Source organism: Scyliorhinus canicula, chromosome 2 (assembly GCF_902713615.1).
Source record: "Scyliorhinus canicula chromosome 2, sScyCan1.1, whole genome shotgun sequence".
NCBI lineage: Eukaryota > Metazoa > Chordata > Chondrichthyes > Carcharhiniformes > Scyliorhinidae > Scyliorhinus > Scyliorhinus canicula.
In genome coordinates this window covers 53,186,275-53,206,693 of record NC_052147.1, presented here as the reverse complement: position 1 = coordinate 53,206,693, position 20,419 = coordinate 53,186,275, and the positions used below count along the sequence as shown (strand labels likewise).

The 20,419-nt window shown below is 45.0% G+C and overlaps 1 protein-coding gene across 2 annotated transcripts in view; it reads left to right on the top strand.

The window, feature by feature from the left end:
- The window catches only part of sos2 (son of sevenless homolog 2 (Drosophila)), a 148,993-nt gene that overhangs the window by 70,945 nt on the left and 57,629 nt on the right, over positions 1-20,419 (top strand). For both annotated transcript variants that reach the window (XM_038778276.1, XM_038778275.1), the window contains exon 7: positions 10,444-10,554. In XM_038778276.1, coding sequence (XP_038634204.1) covers positions 10,444-10,554 — 111 coding nt within the window. The remainder of the gene's footprint in view (positions 1-10,443; positions 10,555-20,419) is intronic.

Genomic DNA, 20,419 nt, shown 5'->3' with positions numbered 1-20,419 from the left:
TGTGAGCCACTAAGGGATGGAGTTTGGGGCTAATTAGCAATTCAGCATTGAGGAAATATGTCTTGAAATAATGAGGCCAGAACTGGTTTGTGAAAGTTTTCTTTTAAGTTTCTTTCACAAATTTTAGGTGAAGACCTTGATCTTTTCTTTTTGTATTAGCCTTGCTAGCACGTAAAGATTAAACTTTGCCTTACTTCATGTTCACTTTGTAGTTGAAGTTTATTTCAGTAGAATGTAATTTAGCTTTGGAGGTTGAACTCCAAATTGCTAGTTTGTCATCATCCAACTGTGATGAATGTAAGAAATTTTCACACTTTATATTTTAATATTTTTTGCAGTAATGTAATTAAAATCTGGGTTAAGATGCATGCAGAAGGGGCGCAGTAATTAGCAGTGCTGCCTCATGGCGCCGAGGATTAGTTCGGCCCCGGGTCGCTATCTGTGTGGAGTTTGCACATTTACTCGTGTCTGCGTGGACCTCATCCTCACAATCCAAAGATGTGCAGGGTAGGTGGATTGACCCCGCTAAATTGCTCCTTAATTTAAAAAAATGAGAAAAAAAAGACGCATACAAACAGTATGACTGCTAGAGCGGTGATTAAGCTGTCGTAAAAGTGAGATAATCATTGATTTGCAGGTCAAGTGTTCTGCTAATAGATGTTGAGAACCATTTACTTGTTTACAGGTACCTAGCTTATGGAACATTGTTTTGGTTTGAAGGACTCCTGAGGTGTAGATAATTTTTATGGGTATTGTGTTTGGTCCTGGCTAAACAATCAATGGACATCATGTAAGAAAAGATAAAAGAATGCTGTATGCTTCGGGTACAGGCAATGTAGTTAATGGGAGGAACGGGGCCCACTGTCTGCGGAGTGGGTCCTGGAACTCTGAACAGAGGTGTTTCAGTTTGGTGCTACAAGCTTCTCTCTCCAAAGATTCTACACAAGAGTAGTAAAGTAAGTAAAAAAAGTAGAAGTAAGTAAAACCCTGGTTGTTAACTTTATTCATGAGTGGTATTGAATATATATTGGTTTGCTTAATTGAAAAATAGTGGCAGTTTATGAAGTAAGTTAAGGTTTCTTCTTTTACTTAAGGACAGGTGTAACTGTTCACTGTAAAGCTATTTCTTTGTTGCTAATGTGGTTTATTCTGTGGTTAAATTTAAGTTTGTTTTAACATAAAATATATCTATTGGTTAGTGTAATTGTCCTGTGGTGCAGTAACATTTCCTCACAATTTTACAAATTGAAAATAGTTGGGTTCTTGTTAGGGATCCTAACACAACTGAAACTTGGAAAATGTTATTGGCCTCAGGAAGTGTGATGGTAGTGCGGGGCAAGCAGGTAAAATTGCAGAGAGCTGGGCTGAATGGGCTTCAGGACACATTCTTACCACCAAAGAATTTTACTGATGGCAGGACCAACTTCTCACAGGCTTCGTGGGGGTAGGAAGTAAATTTACAAAGGAAATAGCCCATTCATTGTCATCCTCGTCATTGGGTAGGGGCATGCTTTCTTTTTTTTAAAAAGTTTTTATTGGGAACAATTCTGGTGACGGGGCTGTGCTAAGAAGTTGCACATCAGGTGGCTCTCCTCCAGAAGACAGTAAAACTGACACTTTTGGATGAATTTAGCTCGAACATCCAGAGTCATTGGATTTTGGATTGGATTTGTTTTATTGTCACGTGTACCAAGGTGCAGTGAAAAGTATTGTTCTGCATATAGTCCAGGCAGATCACTTCATACATGATAAAAAAACGTAGGACATACATAAATACACAATGTAAATACATAGACACGAGCACGGGTGAAGCATACGGAATCCAGTGCTACTTTTTAAAATATTCGTTCATGTGACGTGGGTGTCGCAGGCTGTGCTAGCATTTATTGCCCATCCCTAATTTCCCTTGAGGGGGCAGTTAAGAGTCAACCACATTGCTGTGAGTGGGTCTGGAGTCACATGTGGGCCAGACCAGGTAAGGATGGCAGATTTCCTTCCCTCAAGGATATTAGTGGACCAGATGAGTTTTTACAACAATCGACAATGGCTTCGTGGTCAGATATTTTATTGAATTTAAATTTCATCACCTGCCATGGTGGAATTCGAACCCAGGTCCCCAGATCATTATCATGGGTCTCTGGATTACTAGTTCAGTGACAATACCACTACGCCACTGCCTCAGTAGTGAAGAGATCAGATCAGGCCATAAGAGAGTCATTCAGGTGTCTAGTAACAGCGGGGAAGAAGCTGTTTTTCAACAGCTGAGAAACCTGTTCTCAGACTTTTGTATCTTCTGTCCGATGGAAGATATTGGAAGAGTGAATAACCCGGGTGGGAGGGGTCTTTGATTATGCTGTCTGCTTTCCAGGCAGTGGGAGATGTAGACAGAGTCAATGGAAGGGAGGCGGGTTCGCATGATGGACTGAGCAGTGTTCACGATTCTCTGTAGTTTCTTACGGTTTTGGGCCGAGCAGTTGCCATACCAGGCTGTGATGCAATCCGATAGGATGCTTCCTATGGTGCATCTGTAAAAGTTGGTAAGAGTCAATGTGGACATGCCAAATTCCCTTGGTTTCCTGAGGAAGTATAGGCGCTGTTGTGCTTTCTTGGTCATAGCGTTGATGTGGGTGGACCAGGACAGAATATTGGTGATGTGCATACCTAGGAATTTGAAGCTGTCAACCATCTCCACTTTCGCCCATTGATGCAGACAGGGGTGTGTATAATACTTTGCTTCCTGAAGTCAATGATCAGCTCTGTAGTTTTACTGACATTGAGGGAGAGATTGTTGTCGTTACAGCACTCCACTAGATTCTCTAATCTCTCTCCTGTACTTTGACTCATCATTGTTCGAGATCCAACACACTACGGTCATGTCATCAGCAAACTTGTAGATGGAGTTGGAGCCAAATTTTGCTGCACATCATGTGTGTATAGGGAGTATATTCGGGGGTTAAGTACGCAGCCTTGCAGAGCCCCGGTATTGAGGACTAGCGTGAAGGAGGTGTGGTTGTTTATCCTTACTGATTCTACCTGTAAATGGAAAGGAAGAGGAAAGGTACAATGTGCCAGCAAGTGGGAGCTCAAGAGGCCGCAGAGAAGGTAGAATCAGGGGAAAAAGGACAGGAACACCGAGCAATTGAGTCAGCGGACCCCAAGAGGCGAGAGGTCCCTGGCCAGCCCGAAGCGAGGGAGACCCGAAAACCTGGATGAATGGAAGCTATTCCTGACTAAGGAATTGACTGCGATGAGGGAGGCAATCAAATTGGAGATCCAGGTAGAGGTGACGGAGGCGCTGATCGGCATGCAGAGGGTGATCGATGGAATGGGAAGAAACTGGAAGCTCATGGAGGACGATCCAGGAACTTGAAAAGGCGTTGACTGCCCAGAGCCACAGGAATGTGGCTCTGGGGGCCGAAATAAAAAGGTTGGTGGCGACCCAGGGGAAGGGGAAAGTCGAGGCTCAGGAGAACTGGTCTCGGCGCCAAAACATCCAAATTGTGGGCCTGTCAGAGGGGATCGAGGGCAGGGACCCGACAGACTATGTGGCCCAGATGCTGGGCCACTTGGTCGGAAGGGACAGCTTCCCAAGCTGCCGGAGATCAACAGGGCACACAGGTTACTCCGACTGAAGCCCAAGGCCGGGGAGCGATAATCGCCAAACACGGGAACCAGCATCAGGACGGAATCCTGCATTGGACTTGGCAGACAAAGGCAGGCAGCTGGGAAGGACACAGAATACGGGTGTACCAAGACATTGGAGCAGACCAGGCGAAGTGCAGGGCCGAGTTCAAGCAGGCGAAATCGCCCTGTACAAAAACGGAATAAAATCTGGGATGCTACTTCCAGCCAGGCTTTGGGTGACATTCCAAAACAAGGAACATTATTTTAACACCCCAGCAGAGGTAGACGAGTTTGTGCGGACGAATGGCCTGGACAAAAAGCAGACAAGACAGCGATGAGGAAGCTGCAGAGAGAGAAAGTGGAAAGAAAAGTAATGGACATGAACAATTCTTGCGCAGGGAAAGTACTGCCTGGCTTTGAGCAAGAGTACCAGCTCACAGTGGGGGGGGGGAAGGGGTGAGGGCAGCGGAGCGAAGGAAAGGGGAAGAGGAGACTATGGGGACAGCAATCGATTGGGCACAGGGAACGGTTAAGATCAGCCCCGGGATTGGGGGCCACCACACTAGCGGGAAAAGCCGTAAGCAGCCACTTTGGAGGGTCCATAAACAAAGGGACTCATCCAAATGCTGTACACACAACGGCGGCCATGTTGAGTGCCCCCTGGACAAAGGGAAACCCCGGAGCACAAGGACCTGGCCTCATGGTGCGAAAGATGACCGTGGCCATTTTGGATGGCCCCCTAACAAAGGGAAACCCCAGAGTGCAGGGTGCATCCACCAGGTAAGTATGGTTGATTCTGCAGGAAGGGGGGGGGGGGGGGGGGGGGGGGGGAGACAGAAAATCTGCACCAGGATTATCACCTGGATGGTAAGGGACTTAATGGCCCAGTGAAAAGATCCAGAGTCTTCATCTATCTGAGAAGTTTGAAAGCCGACATAGTTTTCCTCCAAGAGACGCACTTGAGGGAGAAAGACCGACTGCGGGTAAGGAAGCTCTGATTGGGACAGGCCTACCATTCCTGCTACGGGATGAGGACTGGGGGGGTATCTATTTTGTTAAGTAAGAGAACGGTGTTTACGGCGACAAAGGTGGTTACGGGCCGGGGGGGGTGTCATGGTCAGCGGTGTCCGAGATGGGGCACCGGTAATCCTGGTAAACGTGTACACGCCCAACTAGGACAACATAGATTTTATAAAGAAGACCATAGCGGAAATCCCCGACATAGATACACTGGTGGGGATTGGGGCCAGGGGTGCCCTGTCGGTATGTTGTGGGATGCAGTTGGCTCGAGAACCCTCTAACAGGTGAGTTGGGGCATTATGGGGATTGGGGGGGGGGGGGGGGGGGGGGGGGGGGGGGGGGGTCCGATGGTACCCCAATTTCTTCCTCCATTGAGGAGCGGCACTACAAGTGTCGGGAATGGCCCCTGCATTCCTGCCCAGAACAGAAACTTTTTTTAAAGTTAAAGCAGTTCTAATTTTTGAGATTTGTAAGCTGGTTTTGTTCCGTCAGTATTTTGTCTGTTGTGAACAGCCAAATCACATTGAAAACCAATTTAAGATTATCAGTCAGGCTTGCAGTATAGCTCACTTGCATATGCTAGAAGCCAAATATATTCTCTCACACAACCCTTTTTACAGACAAATGGAGCATGTCCATGCATTACATTTTTTCAAAACTAACCAAAAGCTTGGGATAGTGCCATTCCCTCGTTCATTCCCCATGGCAACATTTTGACCAATCATGGTCAACCTACCTAGTTTGAATTTGAACCCGTAGCTTGGCAGTTAACTGTTCTCTGCTGCATTCTCTGTGGCAATGCCTCTACCAATCAGAGTCTATTTTTGCCACCCAGTCAGTGGTCTCTTCTCATGCAGTAGAAATTGTCATTCCCTTTGCTGTTGCATTGCTGATCTGATGTGTGTGCAATGTAAACCTTTGATAGATTGTCTCTTTTTTTCAGCAATACTCAAGTTCTCAATGGCCAAAAGACTATTAATATATCTTTTGCTTAATCTTACATAAATAAGGTATTGTTATCATTGCACAATGGGAAATTGCCGACAATTTCTGCAGAAATCTGTTCGATGGGTAATCTTTTGCGCTATTGTACAGAAGGCCGTGTGGGTTTGCATCATTAATTTTTATTTTGATGTTTGTGGTGAACATTTCCATTGCCTGCCGGATATAAAAAGACAAAGTGATCTAAGGAATGGCAAAGGGTTAAATGCAACGTCCTGAGATTAAGAAAGGGTGTTTCAAATGGTTGACGTGCAAATCAGTCATTTTTCGAACTCGTGCCATTCCCGATCGCTGGAAGAAGTACCCAATGGCTGTGACCGGCTTTTAAAAATGCCGGCCGAGACCAGCTTTCAAGAATGCCAGCTGTCCAGCCCAATCATGCCCCCTTCAGCTGGATGTAGCATTATGCTTGCCCGGAGTCCAGCCGGGCAGACTGCCTCCTCCAGATGTCAGCACACTGTCCCAGGAGCAGAATTTTAAAAATCGATGGAGTCTTCCTGCCAAAAGCGGTGGCAGAGAGTAGGTCACGAGCCCCATACATTGACATCACAGCTCAGGGCGTGAAATCACTAAAGAGAGATTCCTCCATTTTGTAACTGCCAGCAAGCAAGCAGCAGGACCGAAGAATTTAAAATGGATCATTTCATAATAAGGAAGAGAGGACCAGAGTTACAAACAGGCCAGGATCTCACAACTAAATCTGCTGGAAAGAGCTGCACAGGAGAGTCTGCAGCAGAACAAAGCAGTGCTGGTGTGAGCTCCAGGGCCTCTGGTGAACAACACATTAAGAAGAAGCTGAAATCATGAACAAAGCAGTATAATGATGATTTCTTGAGGCCTGACTTTATTAATTGTGCCAATGCAAATCAGCATGCAAAACACATTTGTGTTATATGCAGGGAAGTACTGGTAAATCAAAGTTCAAAACCCTCAAAACTTCAAAGGCACTTGAAGACTAAGCATGGCAGGTTTGAGGACCAACCTCTTTGATTTTTTTTTCAAAGGCTGTAACGAGAACTTAAATAGTCAGCTGAAGTCTTTAGCAAAAATGTATTGAATGATAAAGCACAATTAGCCTCTTTTATGGTAGCTTACCATGTAGCTAAAGAGAAAGTGCCCCACACTAGCAGAGAGATTAATTATCCCTGCAGCAATAGACATAGGTTATACAGTCCTAGATGAGAGGTTAGCTGGAAGGCTGAAATACATCCCTCTCAGTGAGAACACAATGGCTCGCTGAATTTGTGCTATTGTTGAGAATTTAGAAGCCCAGCTTATTTCTCCATAGAATTTGATGAAAGTATAGATGTTTCAGATTGCTAGTTAATGTTAGATGTGTTTGGTACAATTAATTTGTTGAGCATTTGCTATGCTGTCTGACATTACCAACCTACATGACTGATGCAGAGATTTATAAAGCATTGAATAGATACGTGGTTGGAAATTGCGGGCTTGATTGGGTTCATTGCAGAGGTATCATAAGCGATGGGTCTGCCAACATGACTGGGAAAAACAATAAGACCATAAGACATAGGAGTGGAAGTAAGGCCATTCGGCCCATCGAGTCCACTCCGCCATTCAATCATGGCTGATGGGCATTTCAACTCCACCTACCAGCATTCTCCCCGTAGCCCTTAATTCCTCGCGACATCAAGAATTTATCTATCTCTGCCTTGAAGCCATTTAGCGTCCCGGCCTCCACTGCACTCCGCGGCAATGAATTCCACAGGCCCACCACTCTCTGGCTGAACAAATGTCTCCGCATTTCTGTTCTGAATTTACCCCCTCTAATTCTAAGGCTGTGCCCACGGGTCCTCGTCTCCTCGCCTAACGGAAACAGTTTCTTTGCGTCCACCCTTTCTAAGCCATGTATTATCTTGTAAGTTTCTATTAGATCTCCCCTTAACCTTCTAAACTCCAATGGAGTTGTAATAAAGATTAAGGAGGCAGCTGGCCAGGACATTGTTTTGACTCATTCTTTTATTCACTGTGAGGCATTGGCATTGAAAAGAATTCCACCCGATCTTGAAGTGGTGTTGAAACGAATTGCGAAAGTTACGAATTTCATTAAAGCAGCGCACTCAGTACCAGGCTTTTTGAGGCTCTGTGGGGGGCCAAGCACACACATTCATTGTTCCTCACAGAAGTATGTTGGTTGTGAAGTGGTCAGGTGTTTGTCAGAGTTTACGAACTGAGGTACGCTTTCCTCCTTGGGAAATCGTCCCCTCTGGCTGATACTTTGACGATGAAACGTGAATGCTATCTATGTCTTACCTTGCTGACATCTTTTCAATTCTAAATGAATTGAGCTTCAATTGCAAGGGGAGGATGATGATTGCTTTCAGCACTGTGAAGAAATAGATGCTTTCCAAAAGTGATTGAAAGTTTGGCAAGTGCAAGTGCAAAGCCAAAACTACAACATGTTCCCCGCACTGGTACGACACATCAAAGCAAAGAGTGCTAGTAGTGGAACTGTCATCAAACTAGCAAGCCTTATTCAGTCGCATCGGAGTGCACTGATCAAGTTATTGTCGCTACTTTCCCGAGAAGTTGTTTCAGATTTTGAGAGCGAAGCGGTGGGTGAAAAATTCTTTTGCATCTGAGACCCCAGAGTCGACTATTAACTTACAGCTGACTCCAAATGAAGAGACTGAACTTCTGTGCCAGCCCATAAAAAACATGACACAAGCCAAAGAGGCTCTCAGCATTCAGGAGTAGTGCCTCTGGAGTATTCAGTGCTGAGTAAAACAAGTATTTGTTTGCTTTTGCCATTCACAATTTACAAGTGCGAGGTTGGATTTTCTGTCCTCACAAAGATGAAGACAGCACAAAGAAACATGCTAATCTCTGCACCTGATACGCACATAGCCCTCTTCTCTGTGAACCTGATTGGAGTGAGATCGTGAAGACCAAGTAGGCTCACCTGTCGTATTAAAGGTGAGAGAAAATGGTGTGTTGCGAAGGTCGGCCGATGTGGGTCCTGAAGGTCAGCCGGTTTGTAAAAGTGGGTCCTGGGGGGAAAAAATTTGAAAAACACTGGTGTAAATGACAGTGCATCACATGCGACTGGACTTTTTGGTGCCAGTGTGCCCGTGGACAGCTGCTTGAAGTGATCACAAATTGTGCAAAGCAGTAAAGAAGGTAAACAATTTTACAGTGCAAGTTGAGCATCCCTGATCTGAAATTTTGAAATTTGTACTTTTCAAGCGCGCGTGATGTCACAAGTCCCTGGGTGATGTGCAGTTCCCAATGCACGCCGCGCATACGCAGTTCCCAACTCGCCGCAGATACACATTACATTCCGAAATCCGAAAAATTCTTAAATCCGATACACACTCAGCCCCAAGCATTTCGGATATCCAACTCAACCTGTATATAGCCAGAGGGATGGAACATAAATCTTTGGCTAGCAATAGTAAGTTTTCATTGAAGTACACAGAAGTTACAACGCAAATATAAGCCGTACAACTCAACCTGACCATGTTGCTATTTAACCTCTATGCAAGCAAATAAATCTAATCATATTTACGTATCCTGTACCTGTGTTCCTTCGACCCTTTAATCTATCTATCCATTGAACATTGACACAGTTTCTACCTTTCTGAAAATAAATTTGATGGCTTCACAACCTTCTGCTTGACTAAGTTATTCCCACCCTTGTTCTAAATCTCTTGCATTAAATCTTGCACCTGTGTACCTTTTGTTCTTGATGCCTAGACTGGCAATAGCTCCTAGCTATCCTGTCCTGTTCTTTTATAATTTTAATCATTTCTATCATGTCACTCTGTATTGTACATTGTTCTAGCAAAATGAAAATGCAAATTATCCTTTGTATTTCCTAAAACAGACACTGAGCTCTACCTGGAGTATTGTTTACTGTCTGATCACTATGTTAAAGTACGAACATCCTTCCCATAAACATAGTACAGAAGAGGACAAATTTGTTAGTGCTTGGGTTTCGGCATCTGAAAAGAGAGCAATGAAGCTGGGTCTAGAATAGCTTTGAAAGGCTGGGAAAATGTTACGATTTAAAATCGTAAAGTGTTTAGAACTTTGAGAAAATTTGTGATTATAATTACAAACTCTGGTACCACAGGTACAAATGGGCAAGCTTAGAATGAGGATGGCAATTAGACAGTTTAAATTTAACTACTTCACACACCCAACAATTAACTAGCCAGGGACTCTGTAGCTGGAAAATCTTGGGCAACTTAAGAGGGCACCGACCTTAATTTTTCCTTAATTCTCAACTATCATACGATTTTTTTCTCTCTCTATCTTGGAATTGGCTCATTGGACTGCAGTCCTGTGCATTTCTGTTACTATTTGTTTTGCCTTTCATTCAACTAAAGACTGACATACATCGTAGCCCAATGAAAAATATAAGCAGGTAAATCTATCTCTTGAATCAAAATTTATATCAGTAAAGTGGGACCATAGCAACAATCCCTGTTACTTGCTTTGGAGTAGAATAGCAAAATCGTAAATGTGCATGTGAAAAACAGTTACAGTTTTGCTATAAAATAGAAACTTCTTCCTATTTGTTTTTTCACTCTTATGAAATCTTTAAACCCATGTTTTACACTTCTCCATGGCACAACTGAGGTTACTAAAATTGCTGAGAGAATTTCAAAGTAAATGTGTCCATTGTAACCTTTGAATTTGAGTTGTAATTTTAAAATACCAACGTTACAGCAGAATATTATTTGCAGTAAGGTGTATTTTTATTATGCCAAGCTTATAATAAATAGTCTTTTAAGCAAAATCAAAAAGTTTAAAATGTTTTCTTGTGTACAGGAACAAGTATTTGACCCATATGAAGTGTGTGCACAAGACATTCTTTCACCACAGTTTCATGAGCACTTCAACAACTTGATGTCAAGGTCACCTGTAGCCTTTTACTTTCAGGTAAGCTGTTTTTGTTCTGGCTATGGAAACTGAGCGGGGGTGACGTTCCTAGTCAAAAGGCATGATTAAAATAGAAAGTGACAGCTAACTTTTGAAATAATTAGAGGCTTTAGGGGAAATTTAACATTTTTGTATGGATTTTGTTAAATCACTGGAAAAGACCCACATATGTACATACTGGCTTAATGAAATCACCATGTTTCATTACTGCTAAAGTCGGTGTCTAGATTAATTGTAGTGAAATACTTTCAACAATAATTAACACCGGTTAACACTTGGAAGTTCAGCAATTGAAATGTTTTGGTCCTTGTAATTTTGTTTTCCTATGCCATTTTGATAATACCGTCTGCCTTCACTCAGTTTTTCCTATCAGAAAGAGCCCTTTTCTCGATAGGAGCCAATTCTATTCCAGTGTAGGTTTGAGTCGTTGCATCTTTACTGCATGTTCTGACTTAAGTTGTGCAGGCTACTGCATCCACGTGTGTGTACACACATGGGTACATACATCAATGATTTTAAATCTCAATTGAGTCTTGGGAACTTTATAATTCATCACACTTTAGTATAATTTATGTAAATTGCACAATGCTTCCAGAGCAGGTGTAAAAGTGGTCAAACTAGATCAGATCCAGGATTATCCAGTATTAATTTTTAATCTGTTCCACTATCCAAGAACCTTTGTAGTCTCGGATGCAGACATTGGCTGAAAATTCACATCCTGTTGGCCACTAAGACCTCCACACAGACAGTAGTATGTGAAATGTCTACAATTGGCAAAAATAGCTGAAAAATATCCCTGTGGAGAAAGTTTCTCCAAGAACTAAGACTGCACAATTTACAGTGAAATTGAGCCTAGACAGCATAATCTTTGGGAGTTGGGGCTCAGTGTGAGGCCAATTGCATTAGACGAATAGTGAAAGAGTCCAAGTCAACCAATGCCATAAAAATCCCAGAGGAGCTCTTTCACTTCTACAAGCAATATTAGGTACTGATTTTTTAAAAATCGATAACGTATTTGAAGGTTTAGATACATTGGGCTGAACTCTCCGCCGTCGGGTTTCTCCGTTTTGCTGACAGCCTGGGGGTTTCCCGATGGCGTGGGGCCGTACCACAATAGGTTAATTTTATTGTGCCCGATTAATTTTTGTCTAATTAAGGGAAAACTTTGCGTGGCCAATCCACCTAGCCTGTACATCTTTGGGTTGTGGGGGCGAAACCCACGCAAGCACGGAGAGAATGTGTAAACTCCACACAGACAGTGACCCAGAGCCGGGATTGAACCTGGGACCTCGGCGCCATGAGGCAACAATGCTAACCACTGTGCCACCGTGCTGCCCAAGGAGAGTTTTAAAAAAAAACATTTAGAGTACCCAATTCATTTGTTCCAATTAAGGGACAATTTAGCATGGCCAATCCACCTACCCTGCACATCTTTTGGGTTGTAGGGGCGAAACCCACGCAGACACTGAGTGAATGTGCAAACTCCAAACGGACAGTGATCCAGAGCCAGGATCAAACCTGGAACCTCAGCGCCGTGAGGCAGCAACGCTAACCACTGTGCCACTGTGCTGCCCTAGAGCAGGCGAGTTATTTAACAAAAATACAAAGATGGAAAACATGTAATGAAAATGCCGTATTGTCACAAGTAGGCTTCAAATGACGTTACTGTGAAAAGCCCCTAGTCGCCACATTCCAGGATGGTGTTTCTGGAATTTAGGAGTAAGAGTAAAGTTCATCGTATTGATGATATAGTGATGAGTAATATTGCAGTGAGAGAGAAAGAGGTGGGATGCTGAGCAAAGAAAATAGGAGCAGGAGGCGGTCAATAGGCCCTTCCAGCCCCTCCACCATTCATTGTGATCATGGCTGATCATCCAACTCAATAGGCTAATCCCGCTTTTCCCCATATTCTTTGATTCCCTTTGCTCCAAGTGCTATATCTAACTGCTTCCAGAAAACATACAGGGTGCGATCGAACAGCCACACTGCGCCCATGAAACGGCGATGCGGCGCAATGTGACCGATAGAAGCCAGGTGTCCCCGCTGCCAGCATTTACCAGGCTCACAATGCCTGGTGAGATCTAACACGATCTCGCGAGATGTTGCGATGTAAATCTTGCCCATTGTGGGCGGGATCACCTTTTGGTAAATCTGCATGTTAGTGCGAGACAGCTAGTCTCACTGTAACATGCAGTTTCCCGAGGCGTTGTGATCTATCCCCTTCGCCTCGAAGACCATGGACGACTGTCGTTCAGTATTGGTTTCCACAAACGAGGACCAGACGGAATGGGCAGGGTGGTACCTGGTACTGCTGGTGCCACCTGGACACCCTAGCACTGCCAGTATGGCACCCTAGGTGCCAGCATGGCACTGCCAAGGTGCCCAGGTGGCGCTGGCAGCGGCACTTCCAGGGTACCAGGTTGGCACTGCCATGGTACCAAGCTAGCATTTTCCACGTGGCAGCAATTGGGATGGGGTGCCCTGCGTAGATATTGGGTGAAGGTGGGGGATGTGGGTCGGGAGTCGAGTCGGGGCTACAGAGATCGGTATTCCATTTTAAAATGGCGGCCGGTCTCTCACTGAACTGAGGAGTTCTGGCGAGTGAGCTCCTCTGCAGAAAACGGGGCTATGTGCAGTCTCGGCCACGCGTTCCCCACTGAGCCCCCCCTTTCTAACCTGAGTGATATTTAATAGCGTCATGTTCGTCAGCGCTGCAAGCCCTGGGAAAATCGCAGCTAAATGTGCTCATTATGGGACTCTGTTCTTATTTAGTTAAATCACACCCACAATGTTTTGGCCTCGACTACTTCCTGTGCTAAAGAATTCTACAAACTGTCAACTCTCTGGGTGAAGAAATTTCTCCTCATCTCTGTCCTAAATGGTCTACCCAGCATTTTCAGACTGTGATCCCTGGTTCTGTACACACCCACTAAGGGAAACATCCTTCCTGCTTCTACCCTGTCTAATCCTGTTAGAATTGTATATGTTTCCATAAGCCCCCCCGCCCCCCCCTCATTCTTCTGAACTCCAGCAAATATAATCTGAAGCGATTCAGTCTCTCCTCGTGTGTCAGTCCTGCCATTCCAGGAATCAGTCTGGTAAGCCTTCGCTGCACTCCTTTTAGAGCAACAACTTCCTTCCTCAGATAAGGAGACCAGAACTGCAGACAATATTCCAGGTGTGGCCACACCAAAGCCCTCTATAAGTGCAGCAAGACATCTCTGCTCCTGTACGCGAAACCTTTCACTGTGATGGCCAACCTACCATTGCCTTCTTTACCACCTGCTGGATCTGCATACTTACCTTCAGTGACTGGTGTATGACGACATCCCGGTCTCGTTGCATATTCCCCTCTCCTAATTTATGGCCATTCAGATAATAATCTAACAGCATGGTAGCATGGTGGTTAGCATAAATGCTTCACAGCTCCAGGGTCCCAGGTTCGATTCCCGGCTGGGTCACTGTCTGTGTGGAGTCTGCACGTCCTCCCCGTGTGTGCGTGGGTTTCCTCCGGGTGCTCCGGTTTCCTCCCACAGTCCAAAGATGTGCGGGTTAGGTGAATTGGCCATGCTAAATTGCCCGTAGTGTCCTAAAAAGTAAGGTTAAGGGGGGGTTGTTGGGTTACGGGTATAGGGTGGATATGTGGGTTTGAGTAGGGTGATCATTGCTCGGCACAACATCGAGGGCTGAAGGGCCTGTTCTGTGCTGTACTGTTCTATGTTCTATGTTCCTCGTTTTTGCTACCAAAGTGGATAACCTCACATTTCTCCAAATTAAACTGCATCTGCCATTCATTTGCTCACTCACTCAACTTGTCCAAATCACACTGAAGGATCTCTGCATCCTCCTCACAGCTCACCCTCCCACCCAACTTGGTGTCATCTGCAAATTTGGAGATTAACATTTTGTTTCCTCTTCTAAATCATTAATATATATTGTGAATAGCTGGGGTCCTGGCGCACATCCCCGCGGTACCCCACCAGTCACTGCCTGCCAATTTGAAAATTACTTGTTCATTCCTGTTCTTTGTTTCTTGAATGCCAACCAGTTTTCTATCCATCTCAATACACTACCTCTAATCTCAGGCGCTTTAATTTTACACGCAGATCTCTTATACGGGGCTTTGTCAAAAACCTTCTGAAAGTCCAAATATACCACATCGACTGGCTCCCCCTCATCAACTCTACTAGTTACATCCTCGAAGAATTCCAGTAGATTTGTCCAGCATTGTTTCCCATTCATAAATCCATTCTGACTCTGTCTGATCCTGCCACTATTTTCTAAGTGCTCTGCTATAAAATCTTTGATAATGGATTCTAAAATTTTCCCCACTATCGACATCAGGCTTACTTGTCTATAATTCCCTTTTTATCTCTACCTCCCTTTTTAAATAGTGGAGTTACATTAGTAACCTCCAATCTGTAGAAACTGTTCCAGAGTCTATAGAATCCTGGAAGATGACCAACAATGCATCCACAATTTCTAGAGCTATTTCCTTCAGTGCTCTGGGATGTAGATTATCATGCCCTGGGATTTATCAGCCTTCAATCCCATCAATTTCCCCAACACCAATTCTCTACTAATATTGATTTCCTTCAGTTCCTCCCTCTCACTAAACCCTGCATTCCCCAACATTTCTGGTATCTGATTTGTGTCCTCATTTTTAAAGACTGAACCAAAGTAAGTGTCTAGTTGCTTAGCCATCTCTTTGTCCACTATTATACATTCCCCTGTTTCTGACTGTAGGGGACCTACATTTGTCTTTACCAATCTTTTTCTCTTCACGTACCTATAGAAACTTTTACAGTCAGTTTTTTTGGACTGGCATGTTCCTGTGCGGAAGAAGGATAAATACGGCAAATTTCGGGAACCTTGGATAACGAGAGAAATTGTAGGCCTCGTCAAAAAGAAAAAGGAGGCATTTGTCAGGGCTAGAAGGCTGGGAACAGACGAAGCCTGTGTGGAATATAAAGAAAGTAGGAAGGAACTTGAGCAAGGAGTAAGGAGGGCCACAAAAAGTAATTGGCAAATAGGTTTAAGGAAAATCCCAAGGTTTTCTACATGTACATAAAAAGCAAGAGGGTAGCCAGGGAACGGGTTGGCCCACTGAAGGATAGGCAAGGGAATCTATGTGTAGAGCCAGAGGAAATGGGCGAGGCACTAAATGAATACTTGCACCAGTATTCACCAAAGAGAAGGAATTGGTGGATGTTGAGTCTGGAGAAGGGTGTGTAGATAACCTGGGTCACATTGAGATCCAAAAAGATGAGGTGTTGGACGTCTTGAAAAATATTAAGGTAGATAAGTCCCCAGGGCCTGATGGGATCTACCCCAGAATGCTGAAGGAGGCAAGAGAGGAAATTACTGAGGTCTTGACAGAAATCTTTGGATCCTCACTGTCTTCAGGTGATGTCCCAGAGGACTGGAGAATAGCCAATGTTGTTCCTTTGTTTAAGAAGGGTAGCAAGGATAATCCAGGGAACTACAGGCTGATGAGCCTTACGTCAGTGGTAGGGAAATTACTGGAGAGAATTCTTTGAGACAGGATCTACTCCCATTTGAAAGCAAATGGACGTATTAGCGAGAGGCAGCATGGTTTTGTGAAGGGGAGGTCGTGTATCACTAACTTGATAGAGTTTTTCGAAGAGGTCACAAAGATGATTGATGGAGGGTGGGCAGTGGATGTTGTCTATATGGACTTCAGTAAGGCCTTTGACAAGGTCCCTCATGGTAGACTGGTACAAAAGGTGAAGTCACACGGGATCAGGGGTGAGCTGGCAAGATGAATACAGAACTGGCTAGGTCATAGAAGGCAGAGAGGAGCAATGCAAGGGTGCTTTTCTAATTGGAGGGCTGTGATTCGTGGTGTTCCGCAGGGATCCATGCTGGAACCGTTGCTGTTCGTAGTATATATAAATGATTAGGAGGAAAATGTAACTGGTCTGATTAGAAAGTTTGCAGATGACACAAAGGCTGGTGGAATTGCGATGAGGACTGTCTGAGGATATAGCAGGGTTTGGATCGTTAAGAGACTTGGGCGGAGAGATGGCAGATGGAGTTTAATCCGGACAAATGTGAGGTAATGCATTTTGGAAGGTCTAATGCAGGTAGGGAATATACAGTGAATGTAGAACCCTCGAGTATTGACAGTCAGAGAGATCTAGGTGTACAGGTCCACAGGTCACTGAAAGGGGCAACACAGGTGGAGAGGGTAGTCAAGAAGGCATACGGCATGCATGCCTTCATTGACCGGGTCATTGAGTATAAAAATTGGCAAGTCATGTTGCAGCTGCATAGAACCTCAGTTAGGCCACACTTGGAGTATAGTGTTCAATTCTGGTTGCCACACTACCAGAAGGATGTGGAGGTTTTAGAGAGGGTGTAGAAGAGATTTACCAGGATGTTGCCTGGTATGGAGGGCATTAGCTATGAGGAGCGGTTGAATAAACTCGATTTGTTCTCACTGGAACGACGGAGGTTGAGGGATGACCTAATCGAGGTCTACAAAATTATGAGGAGCATTGACAGAGTAAATAGTCACAGGCTTTTTCCCAGGGTCGAGGGGTCAATTACTAGGGGGCATAGGTTTAAGGTGCGAGGGGCAAGGTTTAGAGGAGATGTATGAGGCAGGTTTTTTACACAGGGGGCAGTGGGTGCCTGGAACTCGCTGCCGGAGGAGGTGGTGGAAGCAGGGACGATAGTGACATTTAAGGGGCACCGTGACAAATACATGAATAGGATGGGAATAGAGGGATACGGACCCAGGAAGTGCAGAAGATTTTAGTTCAGACGAGCAGCATGGAGGGCCGAAGGGCCTGTTCCTGTGCTATAATTTCCTTTGTTCTTTGTTTTTTATGTTCCATGCAAGCTTATTCTCATACTCTATTTTTCTGTTCTTATTCAATCCCTTGTTTCTTTTTTGTTGAATTCTAAACTGCTTCCAGTCCTTAGACCTGTTGTTTTTCTTGGCCAATTTGTATGCTTCTTCCTTGGATTGAATACTATTTCTAATTTCCCTTGTAAACCATGGATTGGCCACCTTTCCCATTTTACTTTTGTGCTAGACAGGAATAAACAACTGTTCTAGTCTCTCTCTCACTCCCCCACCCCCCATGCGCTCCTTGAATGTTTGCTATTGTATATCCACTGTCATCCCTTTAATTAACATCCCCAATCAATCAAAGCCAACTCACGCTTCATATCATCATAATTTACTTTATTAAGGAGTCAACTAATTCACTCTCCATCTTGATGAAAAATTCTATCATTTTATGATCGCTAATCCCCAAGGAGTCTTGCACAACTAGATTACCAACGATTCCGTTCTGATTACACAGTACCCAGCCTAGGATGCTCTCCAGTTGGTTCCTCAACGTATTGGTCCAGAAAACCATTCTGTATATGCTCCAAGAATGCCTCCTCTACAGTATTGTAACTAATTTGTTTTGCCCAATTCCTATGCAGATTATAATCACCCATAATTACAGATGTTCCTTTATTGCATGCGGCTCTAATTTCCAGTTTAATGCCAGTCCCAGCATCACCACTGCAGTTTGGATGGTCTATATACGATGCCCACTCATGTTTTTTGCCCCTTGATGTTTCTTAGCTCTCCCCATACAGATTCCACATTGTCAGAGCTAATATCCTTCCTCACTATTGTGTTACTATCCTTTTTAACCAGTGCTGCCACTCCGCCGCCTTTTCCTTTTTGTTTGTCCTTGGTCACCCTGCAGCCATGTCTCCGTAATCCCAATTATCTCATAATCGTTAACACCTATTTGCGGGATTAGTTCATCCGCTTTATTGTGAATGCTCCACAAGTTATTGCACAAAGCCTTTTGGCGTGTCTTTTTAACATTACTTGTCTCGCTCTCGATGTTTTTCACTGTGGCCCTGTTTGAATCTAGCCCTTGGTTTCTCTGCCTATCGGCACGATCCACCGACCGCATTGTTGTCTTGCTCGAGTGCAATGCAGCCGGGAGAGGCCTTTCGCGGGTTTCCCGGCAGCCTTCACACCTCGTCCCCTACCCTAGTCCCGCAAAATGTCGGAGTCAGGATCACGCTCAAAATGGACGTGAGCAAACAGTACTTGCCGAAGTTGGTTTTAAACTGACTTTGGCGAGCTTACCCGGGATCTATCGGCCTCCCCAGCAAACGTGGACCAGGCGGATCGACACCTGGGGTCTCTCGGGCTATCGGAGACCCCTGGGTATTTGGGATAGTGCAGGGTGGCTCCCTGGTACCTGGCCACCTTGGCAGTGCCCAGCGGGCACCTTAACATTGCCACCCTGGTACAGCCAAGACGGGCCGAGGGGGCCATGCCCATGAAAGGAGGGTGGACGGGGGGTTTGAAGGGTGGGGGGTGCATGGCAGGTAAGTAGGGGTCTCTGGGAGGCTTGTGGGGGTAATGGATGGGGGTCCTGGAAAGGGGAGCCCGTAAGGGTTGATGCGGTGGGGCCTAAAGAGCAGGGACCTCCAGGGAACCAATAGTGGTGTCCTCGTTTGGTGTGGGGTAGTGCCCATATGTGTGGGGGTTGACATTGCCCATGAATGGGGAGTGTAGGGACCCGCAAGTTCGCTTGGAGATTAGGGCACCCTTTCAAAATGATGGCCTGACTCTGCGTTCAGCTTCCCAGTGTTGAAAAAATTCTGTGTGGGCTAAACAGGTGAGAAACTCCTACAGGCCAAAATAGTGACTAAGTACCATTGGATATCAGTGGAGAACCCTCTGGCAGAGCCGGAGGGAAACTCCCAAAAAACCTGCCACAAATGAACTTCAAAATATTTCCATTGAATTCCATCCTATCACTTTTCTTTTTCCTCTTTCTGCCATTGCTTTTTGTCCTTGTGTCCTCCTCCTCTGACTGCCTACATAGGTTCCCATCCCCCTGCCATTTTAGTTTAAACCCTCCCTGAAGATGTGAGAACGACGATTGATTAAATAATGAGCTTCATCTTGCCTTATGTTCAAGTGCAGATGAATGGTGCAGGAAGCATAGCTGCAGCTATCGTGTAACATGCAATTTTTAAATGGAAATGGACTTCGTAAATAGTTATGAGTTGTGTTCTGAGTTACATTTTGAGTCTGATTATCAGATATGCTTCATTGTAGTTTTTGTCATGTAGTGATACAGGAATTCCTCGCTAAACATAGAACATACAGTGCAGAATGAGAGGCTCAAGGGGCGAGGGGGGGGGGGGGGGTGGTACACAGAGTCTCCCTATACGCAGACGACCTGCTCTTATATGTGTCCGACCCACTGGAAGGGATGGAAGATATTATGAGGATTCTGGGGGGATTTTGGCCGATTTTTGGGTTACAAATTGAAAATGTGGAAAAGTGAGTTCGCGATCCAGGCAAGGGGGCAGGAGAGTCGATTGGGGGAGCTGCCTAGAGTGGTAGGGGGAAGCTTTCTGTACCTAGGCATCCAGGTGGCGCGGGAATGGGAACGGCTGCAAGCTAAATCTGACCCGACTAGTAGATCAAATGAAGGAGAATTTTCGAAGGTGGGAGGGGCTCCCACTGACACTCGCTGGGAGGATACAGACAGTGAAAACGAAGGTCCTCCCAAGATTCCTGTTTGTGTTTCAGTGTCTCCCCATCTTTATTCCACAGCCCTATTTAAAGTGGGTCAACAAGGTGATCTCTGGCTTTGTATGGGTGGGTAAGACCCCGCGAGTAAAAGAGGGGATGCTGGAGCATTGGGGGGGGGGTGCAGGGCGGGCTGGCACTGCCAAACTTTAGTAATTATTACTGGTCGGCGAATATAGCCATGATTAGGAAGGGGGGGGGGGGCAATGTGGGAGCGAATAGAGGCGGCATCATGTAAGGGCACCTGTTTGGGAGCATTGGTTGTGGCGC